Source organism: Dysidea avara, chromosome 1, assembly GCF_963678975.1.
Source record: "Dysidea avara chromosome 1, odDysAvar1.4, whole genome shotgun sequence".
Classification (NCBI taxonomy): Eukaryota; Metazoa; Porifera; class Demospongiae; order Dictyoceratida; family Dysideidae; genus Dysidea; species Dysidea avara.
In genome coordinates this window covers 15,776,291-15,789,708 of record NC_089272.1, presented here as the reverse complement: position 1 = coordinate 15,789,708, position 13,418 = coordinate 15,776,291, and the positions used below count along the sequence as shown (strand labels likewise).

The following is a 13,418-nucleotide window of genomic DNA, read 5'->3' as shown; positions in this document are numbered from 1 at the left end:
TCATGCATGATTAAAGTATTTGAATGACTTTTGTTAGAGCATTTTAGTGACTGTTGTATTAGAGTATTTTAGTGACTGTTCTATTAGAGTATATCGATTTTTAGCGAATTTTCATCCCCACCCAGATCTTAGCTGTGTAGAGGTGGGGCTTAGCTCCACTTTAGTTAACACCTCAGAGCAGCCTACATTGCGCTACATATAGTCCTTCTCTACCTTTCGGGCCCCGCGTCTTATACGCCAGCTTATAAAACTTTATTTTAAAAATCAGTGGTAATCCTGGAAGGGGGTTCGTCCAACCACTCGAAACCCCCCTGGTTACGGGCCTGAGTAGAACTGCCAGGTCTATTTGCAGGCTAATAGCCTGCTTTGAGTGATCACTCACTCACTGTTTCTGGCCAGTACAACCAATCAACCAAGCCAGTCTAGGCCAATAGCCTGTACTGTGCTGGCTGACCAGTCAACCCAACCTGTAAGAGTAGAACCACTTGATTTAATTTTATAGACATACTTGAAGATTTGATGATGGTTGCTTGTATTCAGCAGCAGTGAATGTACTTACTATATACATTCTGTTCACATAAATGGACAAGTCCTTGGAATATCACAAACATAACAATGCTTAATAAGCACCACAATTTAAAACTTTTAGTCATTCAAAAGATGTACTTGACTCATCCTCTCGCTCATCCTAGTCTAATACAGGTGCAGCACAGGTGTAATGCCTATTCTACTGATGATAAGACCGTGAGTTTCTAACTGATTTGTGTGTTTTGTGTGTACCTCAAGTTGATGGTTCTCTATACAAGTTAAAGCACTGCTAGGCTCATGCTATATGTCAAACACAGCACTCGAAGAGTGATCTCAAGATGAAATATAGCACTCGGCTTTGCCTTGTGCTATAATTGTCTGTCGCGCACTCTTATGTGCTATATTTTGACGTATAGCACTCACGGCAGTGCTTTTTATTCTTACATGTACAGTATAATATATATGAGAACCTTCAAATTTTGAGGTACACACAAGGCACATGAAACTGATGGAGTAGTTTATCATCAGTAGAATAAGCATTGTGCCTGTGTATATGTGTTGTTCCTGTGCCATACCTAGAATGAGCGAGAGGATGAGTCTAGTATATCTAGATCTTCTCAATGACTAAAAGTTTTGGACTGTGGCACTTAATAAGCACATGTTTGTGATATTCTTAGGATTCTTCCATTTATGCGAACAAAACATAATAAGAACATTTACTGCTGCTGACCACAAGCAGCCACCATTGAAATCTTAAATTACGTATGTCTATTAATTAAATCCAGTGGTTTTACTCATGCTGGTTGGGTTGACTGGTCAGCCAGCTATTAGCCTATACTGGCTTAGTTGATTGGTTGTACGTATACAGGCCAGAATAAGTGATTAATCACTCAAAGCAGGCTAATAGCCTGTAAATACAGTATGCCTGGTAGTTCTATAGCTACCTGATACAGAACTGTGGATCTAACAAAGTGTTCTATAACTGCCGAATAGAGAACAGTTGTGTTCTGTATGGCTTTAATAGAACTACTTTTTGCTTTGATCTTCCCACATGAAGTTATGGTCAGATAGTTCATTGGTATATAATCATTCAGGATTTCCCTTAGTTGGTTCTAATTATTTACATAGATTTTATGCAATAAGAAAGTTACTCAGTGGGTGTGAAATTCAAATTTGGTTACAAATGCAACAGTTTTGTAGCATTGTTACATGATCTCATTGCAATTGAATGTAAAAATTGGATGCATAAAAGTATTTTAATTTGATCATAGTGTCTGCCAATGAAAATTGTGAAAATCACATTACCCAAAGTTGTAAACATTACAACCAGCCACTTACTTATTACCATCTGTGATGAGTGTGTTAAAATGGCTTGAGTGTAAATGTGCATTGGTGTACAAGAAAATAACTAGAAATTGAAAAAGAGTTGATACCTAGTGAGACCAGGAATGAACAAAATTAATACAAACAATGAAGATTATAATTTATCATTACGTCAACTCTAAGAAACGAATTGTGTTTAATGGGAAATTGGTGAAGCAGAGTGACTTCATGCTCTGCAATTAAATTCTAATCTTAAATTAAGTACATTTATGACACATTCTTGGTCACACAATTTAGCAAATCCTTTAGTCACCAGCTTTCTTGAACATATGTACCTATTTTCCACCCAGTTGTTTTTGTTCTATCATCATTAATTAATACATAATGTGTAAGATGCACAGCAGGGAATAGCCAAAACCCGGGCCACAAGGCCCGGTCATCAATAATTGTATAATCACTAAGATCGAGTTACTCTAATAGAGCAGTCAATATTAAGATACTCTAATAGAGCACTCATTCATCTAATAAAGTAGTCACAGTATTTACAGGTTTTTGCAATTGAATTCGTCGCCTTTGCAATTGAATTCGTCCCGTTTGCAATTGAATTCGTCGGTATTGCAATTGAATTCGTCGGTATTGCAATTGAATTCGTCGGTATTGCAATTGAATTCGTCCCGTTTGCAATTGAATTCGTCGCTTTTGCAGTTGAATTAGTCGGTTTTGCAATAGAATTCGTCGCGTTTGCATTACAATTCGTCATAAACAAAACGGCTCCAAGAAACCAACCCGTTCATTAAGAGATGAACTATTTATGCCTTGGAGAGTTACACTTGAGACACTAGAAGGTAATTGAAGCTGGTAGTACGCGAAGTTGATAGCTGTCTGACAAGTTAATTAGCTTGCTCGCGAGTGACCACACCCATCGCGAATGGCGTAGTAGAGTTTGGAATGTTGTTGGAGAGGCTGTAGAGGAAGAATTATTGCCTTATAAAGAGTTGTTTACTACTGTTGTACTTGAACAAGTTCTTGTAGCAGCTGCTACATCATGTTTTCATGTTTGCTCCAGCTGCTATTCTTGTTATGGACGAATTTAACTGCAAAAGCGACGAATTCAATTGCAAACGGGACGAATTCAATTGCAAAACCGACGAATTCAATTGCAAACGGGACGAATTCAATTGCAAACGGGACGAATTCAATTGCAAAAGCGACGAACTCAATTGCAAACGGGACGAATTCAATTGCAAAGTCGCCGAATTCAATTGCAAAAACCTGTAAGGAGGTGAAGATCAGCTACTGTTAGCAGGTGTTACCTTTTATTTTGATCTTGCTATACAGCTATAGGCCCTGGCATCACCAAAAGTCTGGCTACGCCCCTCATACATAGTTACACTGCCCTTTCATTTTCATAATGAATCACAATAATTTATTGTTAATCTTTGCAGGTCAGTGCTAATGGAATTATCAGCTTTAATGATCCATTCACTTCAATTGTTCCTTCACTATTTCCTTTAAGCAGTGATGATGAGCTGATTGCACCATATTGGGCTCATGCAGATATTTTCTCAGCTGGCGCAGTGTTCTATCGTGAAACTAATGATTCAGATATACTTTCCGTTGCTAATTTTCATGTAGAATCCTTTTTTCCAGAATTTTCAAGTTTTTCAGCCACCACTGTGTTTATAGTAACGTGGGAAGAGATAGGCTATGCTTTTGAAGGAGTTGACAAAGTAAGACTTTATGTGATTATATATGACAACTGGCTTATATAGTAATGCTTTCTCAGTTGTATACTGTACTGCATTTGTATATACATGAGAAAACTATAGTATGTAACTATACATCTTGCATACATACAGTTTAAGCGTGAATTACGCTCCTGTCAATCACAATGGCATAAATTTTGGGTATATTAGGTTCCCGAGGCATCAGCACAGCATAATAGGATGAATATTTATTATTGTTCATAAAAACATGTAGCAAATTAATATTGAAATACTTTAGTCAGTAATTCTAATAGAGCAGTCATACTTTAATCATGCAGTACTGTCTCATACAGTACTTTAATACTAGTAGTGATTACCTCAAAATATGGTTCCCCCAACTGCTGCCACAAAATTAATATAGAAATGCTTTGAGCGATGAACAGCACCTTTACAAAAGAATTTTAGCATTAATTTTAAAGTTAGCCAGCCAACCAGCCAGCGTATACCTACCATAACTATATGGTTTTTCTTAGGATAACTGCTAATGTAATTGATAGCAGAGACACATAGTAGGGTACTAGGTACGTTGATTTCTATATAGGCTATTATGTTCATATGTATATAGTAAAATTTTGATAATTATAATGTACAGAACCTAAGTTTACTAGTAGCTATACACTTAAGATTTAAATCAGTGGCCTTGCTGTTTATTGTTTAGGAAATGCTGCAGATGGCAAGGTTTATTTATCATTTATATAATGAGTATACATTATAACTAAAGCACATGTGTTAGGTGTAATACTGGCATTAGAAATTATTGCACTCATTTTGCAATCTAGACAAACACATTTCAAGCTCTCCTCATAACTAATGGATTACAATCATTTGTTGGATTCTTATATGCTGATGGATTAATACAATGGACCACTGGTGATACTGCTGGAGGTGTTAATGGGACTGGTGGATTGGCAGCACGAGCAGGGATTAATGTTGGTGATGGGATAACTTTTCTGACTATTCCAGGATCAGGGACTCCAAATATCATCAACATTGACCAAACTACCAATGTGAACATTCCAGGTGTTTGGGCTTTTCAAGTAGATTCATCTAATGACTTTGATAATTCAGGTTTGTTTAAATGAAATATCATGAATCACTGCTGCACTGCAGAATATTTTAATGTATATATATATATATATATATATATATATATATATATATATATATATATATATATGTATATGTAATATGTATGTAAAAGCCCCATCTAGAGATGCTGGCTTGAGGACAAGTGCACATAATTTATCATGTGGCTCACAGGCTTATGTATATATCAGACAAAGCACTTGTACCTGTACCCCAGCCTATTATGCTAGCTCATAAATCAAGCTTATTATGCTTAGAGTTATGTTTTCAAAATCAAAATTATGCTCAAGAACTGACTGTTTTAGAGTATCTCAATCTAATTTCTGCCAAGTGCAAATAACTGACCATAAAACAGTTAATTTACATGTTTTCAGCAGAAAGAATATGAATTGTGTTCATTAGTATTAAGGAACATTACAATATACAATTATAGGCTCAAGGCCTTTGAGTTTGTCCATATCCTGTTATAGTCCAATAATTATCAAGTCTATTCTTAAAATCATTAAGATTGTTGGCTGTCACTACATAATTTGGGAGTTTGTTCCAAGGGTTAATCACATAGTTTGAAAATACTTCTGTCTTATTTGTAAAATTGAGAAAGATTTAGCTAAACAGTTTAAAGTTGTGAACTCTGGTTGGTAAAAGAAAAAAAAAGAAAAAAAAAACAACAACCTTTGGTTGGTGTGTCTTTGTTTAGGGTAAAGAAGAAGTGTAATTAACAATCCTCTCATTATTCAATAATTTGTACGTGGCAATAACATCTCCTCACAATCTTTACAATAAAGGGAATGTAAGCCAAGCTGCTGTAGTCTAGATTCATAGGGAAGATTTGCAGGAAAAATTGAAAATTCCAATTTTTTTGTGTACTTGTAATAGTAGGGACCGCAAAGGAGTAGGCATGGCCCACAAAATAACATCACCCAAAAACCAGCCTCAGTTTTCCCAGATGACGTGAGGCAGTATTAGTCAGGTAAAACTAAGCCAAAACAAGTTTTCAGATCGACCCGAAACGCTAGTTGCTACAGAATTTAAAAAAAAATTATTTAACAGATTTTTCTACTGACTGAGTAAGTGACTGACTGACTGACTGACTGTTGCTTTCAAACAAACATAACTCAATAACGGCTAAGGCTACGGGCTTGATTGTTTACTGTTCGACTTTGCTTTGGCCCAAGAGGTGCCTTTTGGCGTACCGCAGTACATAAAATGTATTCTTCATGGACTTACCAGTATCCTTCTTTGTGTTCCATTCATCTTTGCTGACAGCGAAAAGTGTCCATTTGGTGGTAGCACGTAATGGCTTCCCTTCGTAATGGAAATCATCTGTATTTTTCATAGTGGCTATTTTGATTGCAGAGGTGTTTTTTGAATGGTTCTTGATTCATACTACTGTGTAACGGGTTGAACATAGCAGACAACGAAGCGTAATGGATACTTCACTTTTCAGACAATAATTGATATAAGTGGGGTGCACAGCATCATTTCAGATGTGGTATGCGTGGGTTCACCAGTCATAATAATTATTTAGAAAACATTATCAAACAAACAAGTACATGTAAAACATTTGGACCAGAGTAGGGACCATAGCACATCGATATTAAGTACTGAAACAAGCTGGAGTAGTGCACGATATTAGATCACAGCAAAACAATAGGAAGTGTTATATCCCTACTGTGCATTTTTATTATGGTATCTAGAGCACAATAGGGATATAACACTTCTTATTGTTTTACTGTGAATTAATATCGTGCACTACTCCAGCTTGTTTCAGTACCTTTTATCAATGTGCTATACAATGTAGCTGTTGGTTGGCCATTTGTGCCAATCAAATTTTCACAACTGTAATTCTTTATTATTAGTCCTTATAACATGTGTTATTATTGTTGTCATATCGTTACCTTTCCTTACCAAAGCTATTTAATTGCTACACGAAGTCTTGATCCCGTTGAAGCATCGACTTGATGTGTATACGTAAGCTAGAGAACTGCACCTCATGTTTACCCCAATTGTCGATTGTGAGTTACAGTTGGTGTTGTGAAGAAGCGATCACTACACTGACTACTTGAGTGGCACTGTCTAGGAGAAGAAAAAAGTAATGTTTGCGAAGTGGGGGTACGATATTAAGTATAAGATGACCTTTCGTGGTTAGAATAATTATGTAGAGAATGCACTGGCTGGAGAGAGTGGAATGAAAGTCAGGTGATAAGAGTGTTCTATACATGGCAAGTTCGAGAGTACATAAGTTTTGATCTATTGCAATTTTAAGAGAAACTTTAGCAATAGCTAATTGGATACTTATAATTCAATCTGTGCTGACTCAACACCACTTGTAACAAAGCATTTAGCCCAGCTAAGTCTACAAACTGGCTGTACAGTACATCGATTAATTAATTTTTTTTGTAAAATATGTATGCAGCAATCAGATTCAACCTCAGAGTGATCCTTTTTCAAAACTTTCCGAGGGGGCATGCCCCCAAGACCCCCTTGTGTTTCGCACTGTGGGGTGTGCTTCGCATACCTGGATAGTACACCTCTATCTTATGGCCATGCAATTTCAGAAATAGCCAATCAAATTTACTTTTGATTGGCCATTCTGTCCAAGCAATAATTTTCCTTTATATTCTACACTATATATATACTAGTGTAAAAGTAATTTTAAAAATTAAAACATGGAAATAGAGATTGCTGAAAAAAGTAAAGAAACAAGAGACAAACAAGCCAGCATGTTATACAAACAGAGATCTCTATTTGGACTCAATGGATATGGTAGAAAGTAGTTTCTCCCATAAATCAGGGACAGATAAGTACTGAGAATGCTTCTATATAAATGTTTATTTGAGTCCATATAGAGATCTCTATGTGATTAGCATGCTGGCTTGTTTGACTCTTGTTTCTTTACTTTTTTCAGCAATCTCTATTCCCATAATTTAATTTTTAAAATAACTTTTACACTAGTTTGTTTACTTTTTATAAATCCATTTATGGATAGCTAACATGATAATAAGATGTGCTGGTGGTGCTTGATATTACACAGTACTAAACTTGTATATCAAAGTCAGTCATGTACAGTTGCTGTTAAGTAGTCAGTTAATATAATCAGAGGTAGTGTGTTGTTTCCATACTATTGAATGTACTTTGTACTATATAACTCTGACATATCCAACTGTAGGCAGTGTACAGCATGCTGTGGTCAGCAATAGTATTGATTGAATAGATTGGATACTAATTAACACAATTAACACGTTGGTTACCCTTGCAAACACTAAGTCAGAAGCAGTGGCAAAGTGAACCTACAAGAAGCAAATTTGCTTGAGAATTATTATTATTATTATTATTATTAGTACTTTACAGCGACCAGAATGGGTTTTATCATTGTAATATACATTTAAAAATAGGTCATGGACATGAAGAATGACATAGGAAGGAAAGTTATGTAGTTTTTATCCCCAAAAAGTACTCACATTTTGCTCTAGCCCTGTGGGGAAAACAAAATAATAATAATAATAATAAGATGAACAAAATCAAAATGGCAGATTTCAGTTCTTTAAAAAAGTACTTTTATCAAGTCCTTTTGATTTCATCTTTGCTAGTGGACCTGAACTTCTTCCAAATTAACTTTCTAAGGTTTCTTTTGAGATTGGAAAAGGTTTCTAAGGTGGTGTTTAATTGAGTGTTCTATTAGGATTTTGGAAAAAAACATAGGTGATCTCTATTATGAACCACTACCGTGGTCCATGACACTACCATGGTTCAATATATATATAGATTAAAGCAAACACAGTAAAAACAAACTAGTGAAGGTCACTACTAAAATGTAGTGATGGTCACTACTAATGTCTGCCACAATACTCACTATTAATTTTATGTAGTGGCATTCACTAGGCTTGAGCCAATTTTGGTTTTAATAGTGGCCTATTATACTTTTGAGCAGTGCTCAAAAATCCACCCTATTATACTCAAAACTATGCTTGCAAAATCAAGATGATGCTTTAGAGTTGGTTGTTATATGACAGTATATCAGCTCCTGACTGTAGAACAAGTGACTGCTCTATTATCAATTTTATTTCCAAGAAACAAAAACAATAATAACATTGCACATTTTCTTGATATGAGATGCAGTAAAATTGGGTATATAGTGTGTTCATGCATTCTTTGCTTACATTTGGTGTGTGCATTGCACAAATTGTCCATTATGCTGGCATAATGCTCGATACTTTTGCTAGCTTATTATACCAGTGTTGGGAGTAATGCGTTACATAAGTAACGCATTACGTAATATTATTACTTTTGCGGTATCTAAGTAATATAACAAAATACGCTATAAAAACGGGTAATATAACTCAAGTTAGACTATGGTACAGCTCATTTAGAGGGTTACTAAATCACTTAGTCACCTGACATGCTCATTTAGTCACCTACACATGTTCATTTAGTAACCCACCCTCAGGCAATTTTGTACTTGAAAAATAATTATAACACGAAAGGTGCACTGGAGTACTTGATAATACTGTAATACAATTCTTCTCCGTGTTCTGCGAATAATTCTGGACAAATAGTAGACTAAGCGGCGTATCTACTGTAGCTCTAGCCATTATTCTGGTTACCGGTCACTGTAAAGTGCTAATAATAAATACTTTAGGTTTAAGGAAGAAAATCCATCCCTCCTGGAGGAAGACTGAGTGTGGCCCCGACTAGACATTGGGTGACCTGCAGTTCGAATCCTGGGGTTGGAGGGATTTTTTTCCTTACTTTGGCCCCTTTTCTGTTACACTTTTTCAGTCAGTCAGTCAGTAAGTCAAGTCATTAGATCTAAGTCCCTGAAATTAGGTTAGGTAATCCTAAGGCTGCAGCACATGTTGCTGTCAGACCTTCAGTGCTGGTCACTGTAAAGTGCTAATAATAATAATAAATAAAATAATACCGGTCAAATAATTATTTTTGTGGGCGCTGTAAGGACTTTAGGAAGAAACCGTTCTGCCGTTCTACGTTGCTCTTTCACCCCATCCTAATGCTCTGGGTATAAAGGTATGTACTTTAAACCATAGTCTAAATAAGTTAGACACCGCGACCAACGGGAACTAAGCAATTTAGTAACCCCTCTGGCCCTTAGTAGCGCCCTCGCTGCGCTCGGGACACTACGGGCCATTGGGGTTGCTTAGTTCCCTTGGTCTTGGTGTCTAACTATTATTTACTTTACTTACAAATGTAATGCGTTACCTAAGTAACATAGTTACTGTAATGAGTCTAATATTATGTAATATTATTACTACAAGTAATGAAGTCGTTAGTTATCCTCTGAGTAACACTTAGCCACAACGAAGTAACGAAGCCTAATGAATGAAGCTTATTCACCAGCTTCTTACTTATAACCAAGATTTGCACATTGTCCAACAACGCAATCATGTCACGTGATAAAGTGGTAGTTTCACACGTGACAGCTTAAGGCTGTGGACACAAAGAAATATAATATGTAATATTATTATAGTTACTTTATTTTATGGGTAATATGTAACTGTAACTAAATAGTTCAGTTGCAAGTAATAAATTATGTAATATGTAACTAGTTACTTTTACAAAGTAACTTGCCCAACACTGATTATACAAGAAATTATTTGCAAGACTAACATTCACCACTACTTTTTTTAGTGACCCTCACTACCATGCATGTAGTGAATGTTACTACTTACAAAAACTATTGTGGCAGAAATTAGTAGTGAAATTCACTACAAACTTTTGCAGTGAAGTATATGATTGATGGTATAATACCTCCATCTGTTGAATTCCAAATTAGGGATATTTCCACAGAGCTATATTGTATTAGCATCACTCTTATATCTTGTGTCGTACAATTGAACATGCAGTTATCATGCAATAATGCAATTGAACAACACGCCACTTTGCAATTGAAGATGAAGGAAAGGCAAACTGCAGAAGGCATACGCTCGTCAAAATCAGAAGAGGCGCATGCCACAGGTGAGGTTGTTATAGTGGCATGAAATGATGGCAATGTGCTGCTTCAGTTAGCCGCTAGCCTTGTGACTATGACAGGTAGACAAAAAAAATTGGTTTTGGTGCTGTTTTTAAAATCCATAATCAGCTTTTTGTAAGCATTTTCTTGCTTTTAAAACTCTCTCATTGCCAAATTTGTAGAGGCTCCAATCTACTGCTTCTAAACTGCTATAACTTATAAACCATACCATATAATCCTATAAAATTACATACAGTATGACATAACTCATTATAGAATAAGGAATTCGATTATCAAGATGTTGTTTACACATCAACAACCGCAAAGCCACTATATAATTTCAAAGTTCAAAAATCTGCCTAAGCAAACTAATGTAAAATTTTACTACTTACAGTCTAGCACTTTTTATTTTAACCATATAAACTTTGCTAACCTGCTTATGGTTGAAGCGATTATCTTCTAGTCTGGTTTTCAGACATTTGAGCAAGTGTTCATGTACATATTGACACGAGGTCACTGGTTCAATGCATTCAAAAGCAGCAACATGCCTATATAATCCCTGTCCTTATTGTTTCTCTTCGTTAATAACATAAATCAGGAAACATTTATCATCAAAAAGTTTTTGTCGCTGGCTGTATTGACAAAAATTAAAACCACGAATTATTTTTAACTGTTACATGGATAATTTACGTATGTAAATATTATCGTATAGCTAGTTATTCCATCAAAAAATTTTGCCAACTATACAAGCGACGAAAATATGTAGTGTCAAAATTTTAATAGATGAAAATTTTCTACATCAAAATTTTCCTGATTTATGGTAGTGCCATTGTCACTTTGAAGAATCGTCTATAATGGTTGTTATGGACCTTCTGTAACCGTGCAGTGTGACATCATTTTCACCTGCAATAGTACACGAGGGACCGGCTATCCCTGTTCCCATTCACTTAAGGGCATGACCATTATAGGATAAGTGCAGGGACTACTAAAATGCTCGACTGAAGTTACAGAGTGTTGAGAATGTGATGCTATAAATCAAAACCACCATATGGCAGTGGTGGAGGTGAGAGGATAGGATGCTAAGACTCTTATGTAAAAAAGTGCCTTTACCACACATGATAGTTTTATACTGTAGGCTCCAGATATTAGGTACACATGGTTATTAAGTGCATACTGCCTGTTAAGCGCATATGGTAGACTTGTGCTAGACCCCCATTTGTTAAGCGCATGTGGTTGAAATTGCCTCTGCCACCTTGTACTACATAGAATTGTTGTCAGAACGAATGTCAGAACGAATGAGACATGTCACAGCACACTCGATGCCTCATCAGGCCTGTGTCTAGCAGATACTGCCGTCTGTGATAATGATAAGCTGTAGCTGCTACCTGATTTCTAAAGATTTCCATTCCACAACTGAAGCAAATTATTTAGCTATTGTTCAAATCACTTGAAAACTGTAGTGGGCACAACTAATGCCCTCCTAGCAGAAATTCCTTACCGTAATTTATAAGCGCATGCGCTTAACAAGCATAGTAATAATTGCTCCGAAAATTATAAGCGCATGTGTCTAATGACTGGAGTCTACGGTAACTGAATTTAATGAGTGCCATTTTTTAAAGGTTGAATCCTACTATTGTACTGTTTTGACACCATTGCACAAATACATATGTACGTTTGAATAATAATAATAATTTCTTTGTCAAATGGCATTCTCTTCACTATCTATTCAAGCATGCATGTTCAGTCTCAATACTTTAGCATTGCTTGAAATGACACAATATCCAATCTCACAATGACTCCGCTATGCACCCATATAAGGTACCCAGATGGAGACCACTGCCTCAAATCTTTGTATTTTAAAACCTCAGCTTTGCATCAGTTTTTAAGTTCATAAAGATCCTTGTGCTAGGTTTCTAACCTACGGTGTACATATATGAGCTGTGATGTTTTGTTATCTTTTGAATAGGATTTGGATCTGGATTCGGATCTGGATTTGGATCCGGAGATTCAGCAATCACAACTTCAACAACTGTAACACCAACTACAATAGTTATACCTCAAATTACAACACTGGTTGCATCATCTACACCAGCTACAACAAAGGTACCATCATCTACACAAGTTACAACTCTCACCACAGTATTTTCTACTGGTACTATGTCACCTTCACCAACTCCCATTGGTATGCCAATCATAATTACAGAACATAAACATGCTTAATTAGAGGAAATTGTATTTGTGTTACCCATTCACTGCAAGCAATAGTTATAACGCACCCATGAGAATTGTTTATAAATTGCCAGCAGTTTTTGAACTTCCCACACATATGTGATCGGATTTAGCAAAATCAACCATATGGGTGCAAAAGCCAAAAGTGAGATAACACCAGCATGAAGTTGCTGCACTATCAGGGTAATAAGTTCCACATCAAACTCGCCTTCAACTTGTAGGATCTGCTTTTGGTGGACTGTTCTTTGGCGGCTTGTATAACCACACCAGACATCTGTACAGGTCTGTGAACAATAGGGAAGTACTTTGTGGGGTTCATACGCTCTAGATAGATGAGCAGGGAGCTGAATGTGGGATGTATGTCTGTTTTGTGAGATTTCAGTCTATGTCCTGCCTCTGACAGGCTGTTTTGTGGTATGGTGTCTTCAATTACCATTCTCATCCATTTTGTAGTCTATCTCTTGCCTGCCCCACTACCTCCACCCTCCACCCCTTTTTGAGGACTCATGATACTAGCA

General features: G+C 36.3%; 1 protein-coding gene across 1 annotated transcript in view; it reads left to right on the top strand.

Moving 5' to 3' along the window:
• Positions 1–660: 660 nt before the first annotated feature.
• The window catches only part of LOC136241690 (mucin-like protein), a 60,521-nt gene continuing 47,763 nt past the window's right edge, over positions 661–13,418 (top strand). The window contains exons 1-4 of the mRNA XM_066032956.1: positions 661–744; positions 3,297–3,581; positions 4,397–4,685; positions 12,638–12,853. Of these exons, the coding sequence (XP_065889028.1) occupies positions 661–744; positions 3,297–3,581; positions 4,397–4,685; positions 12,638–12,853 (874 nt within the window). The remainder of the gene's footprint in view (positions 745–3,296; positions 3,582–4,396; positions 4,686–12,637; positions 12,854–13,418) is intronic.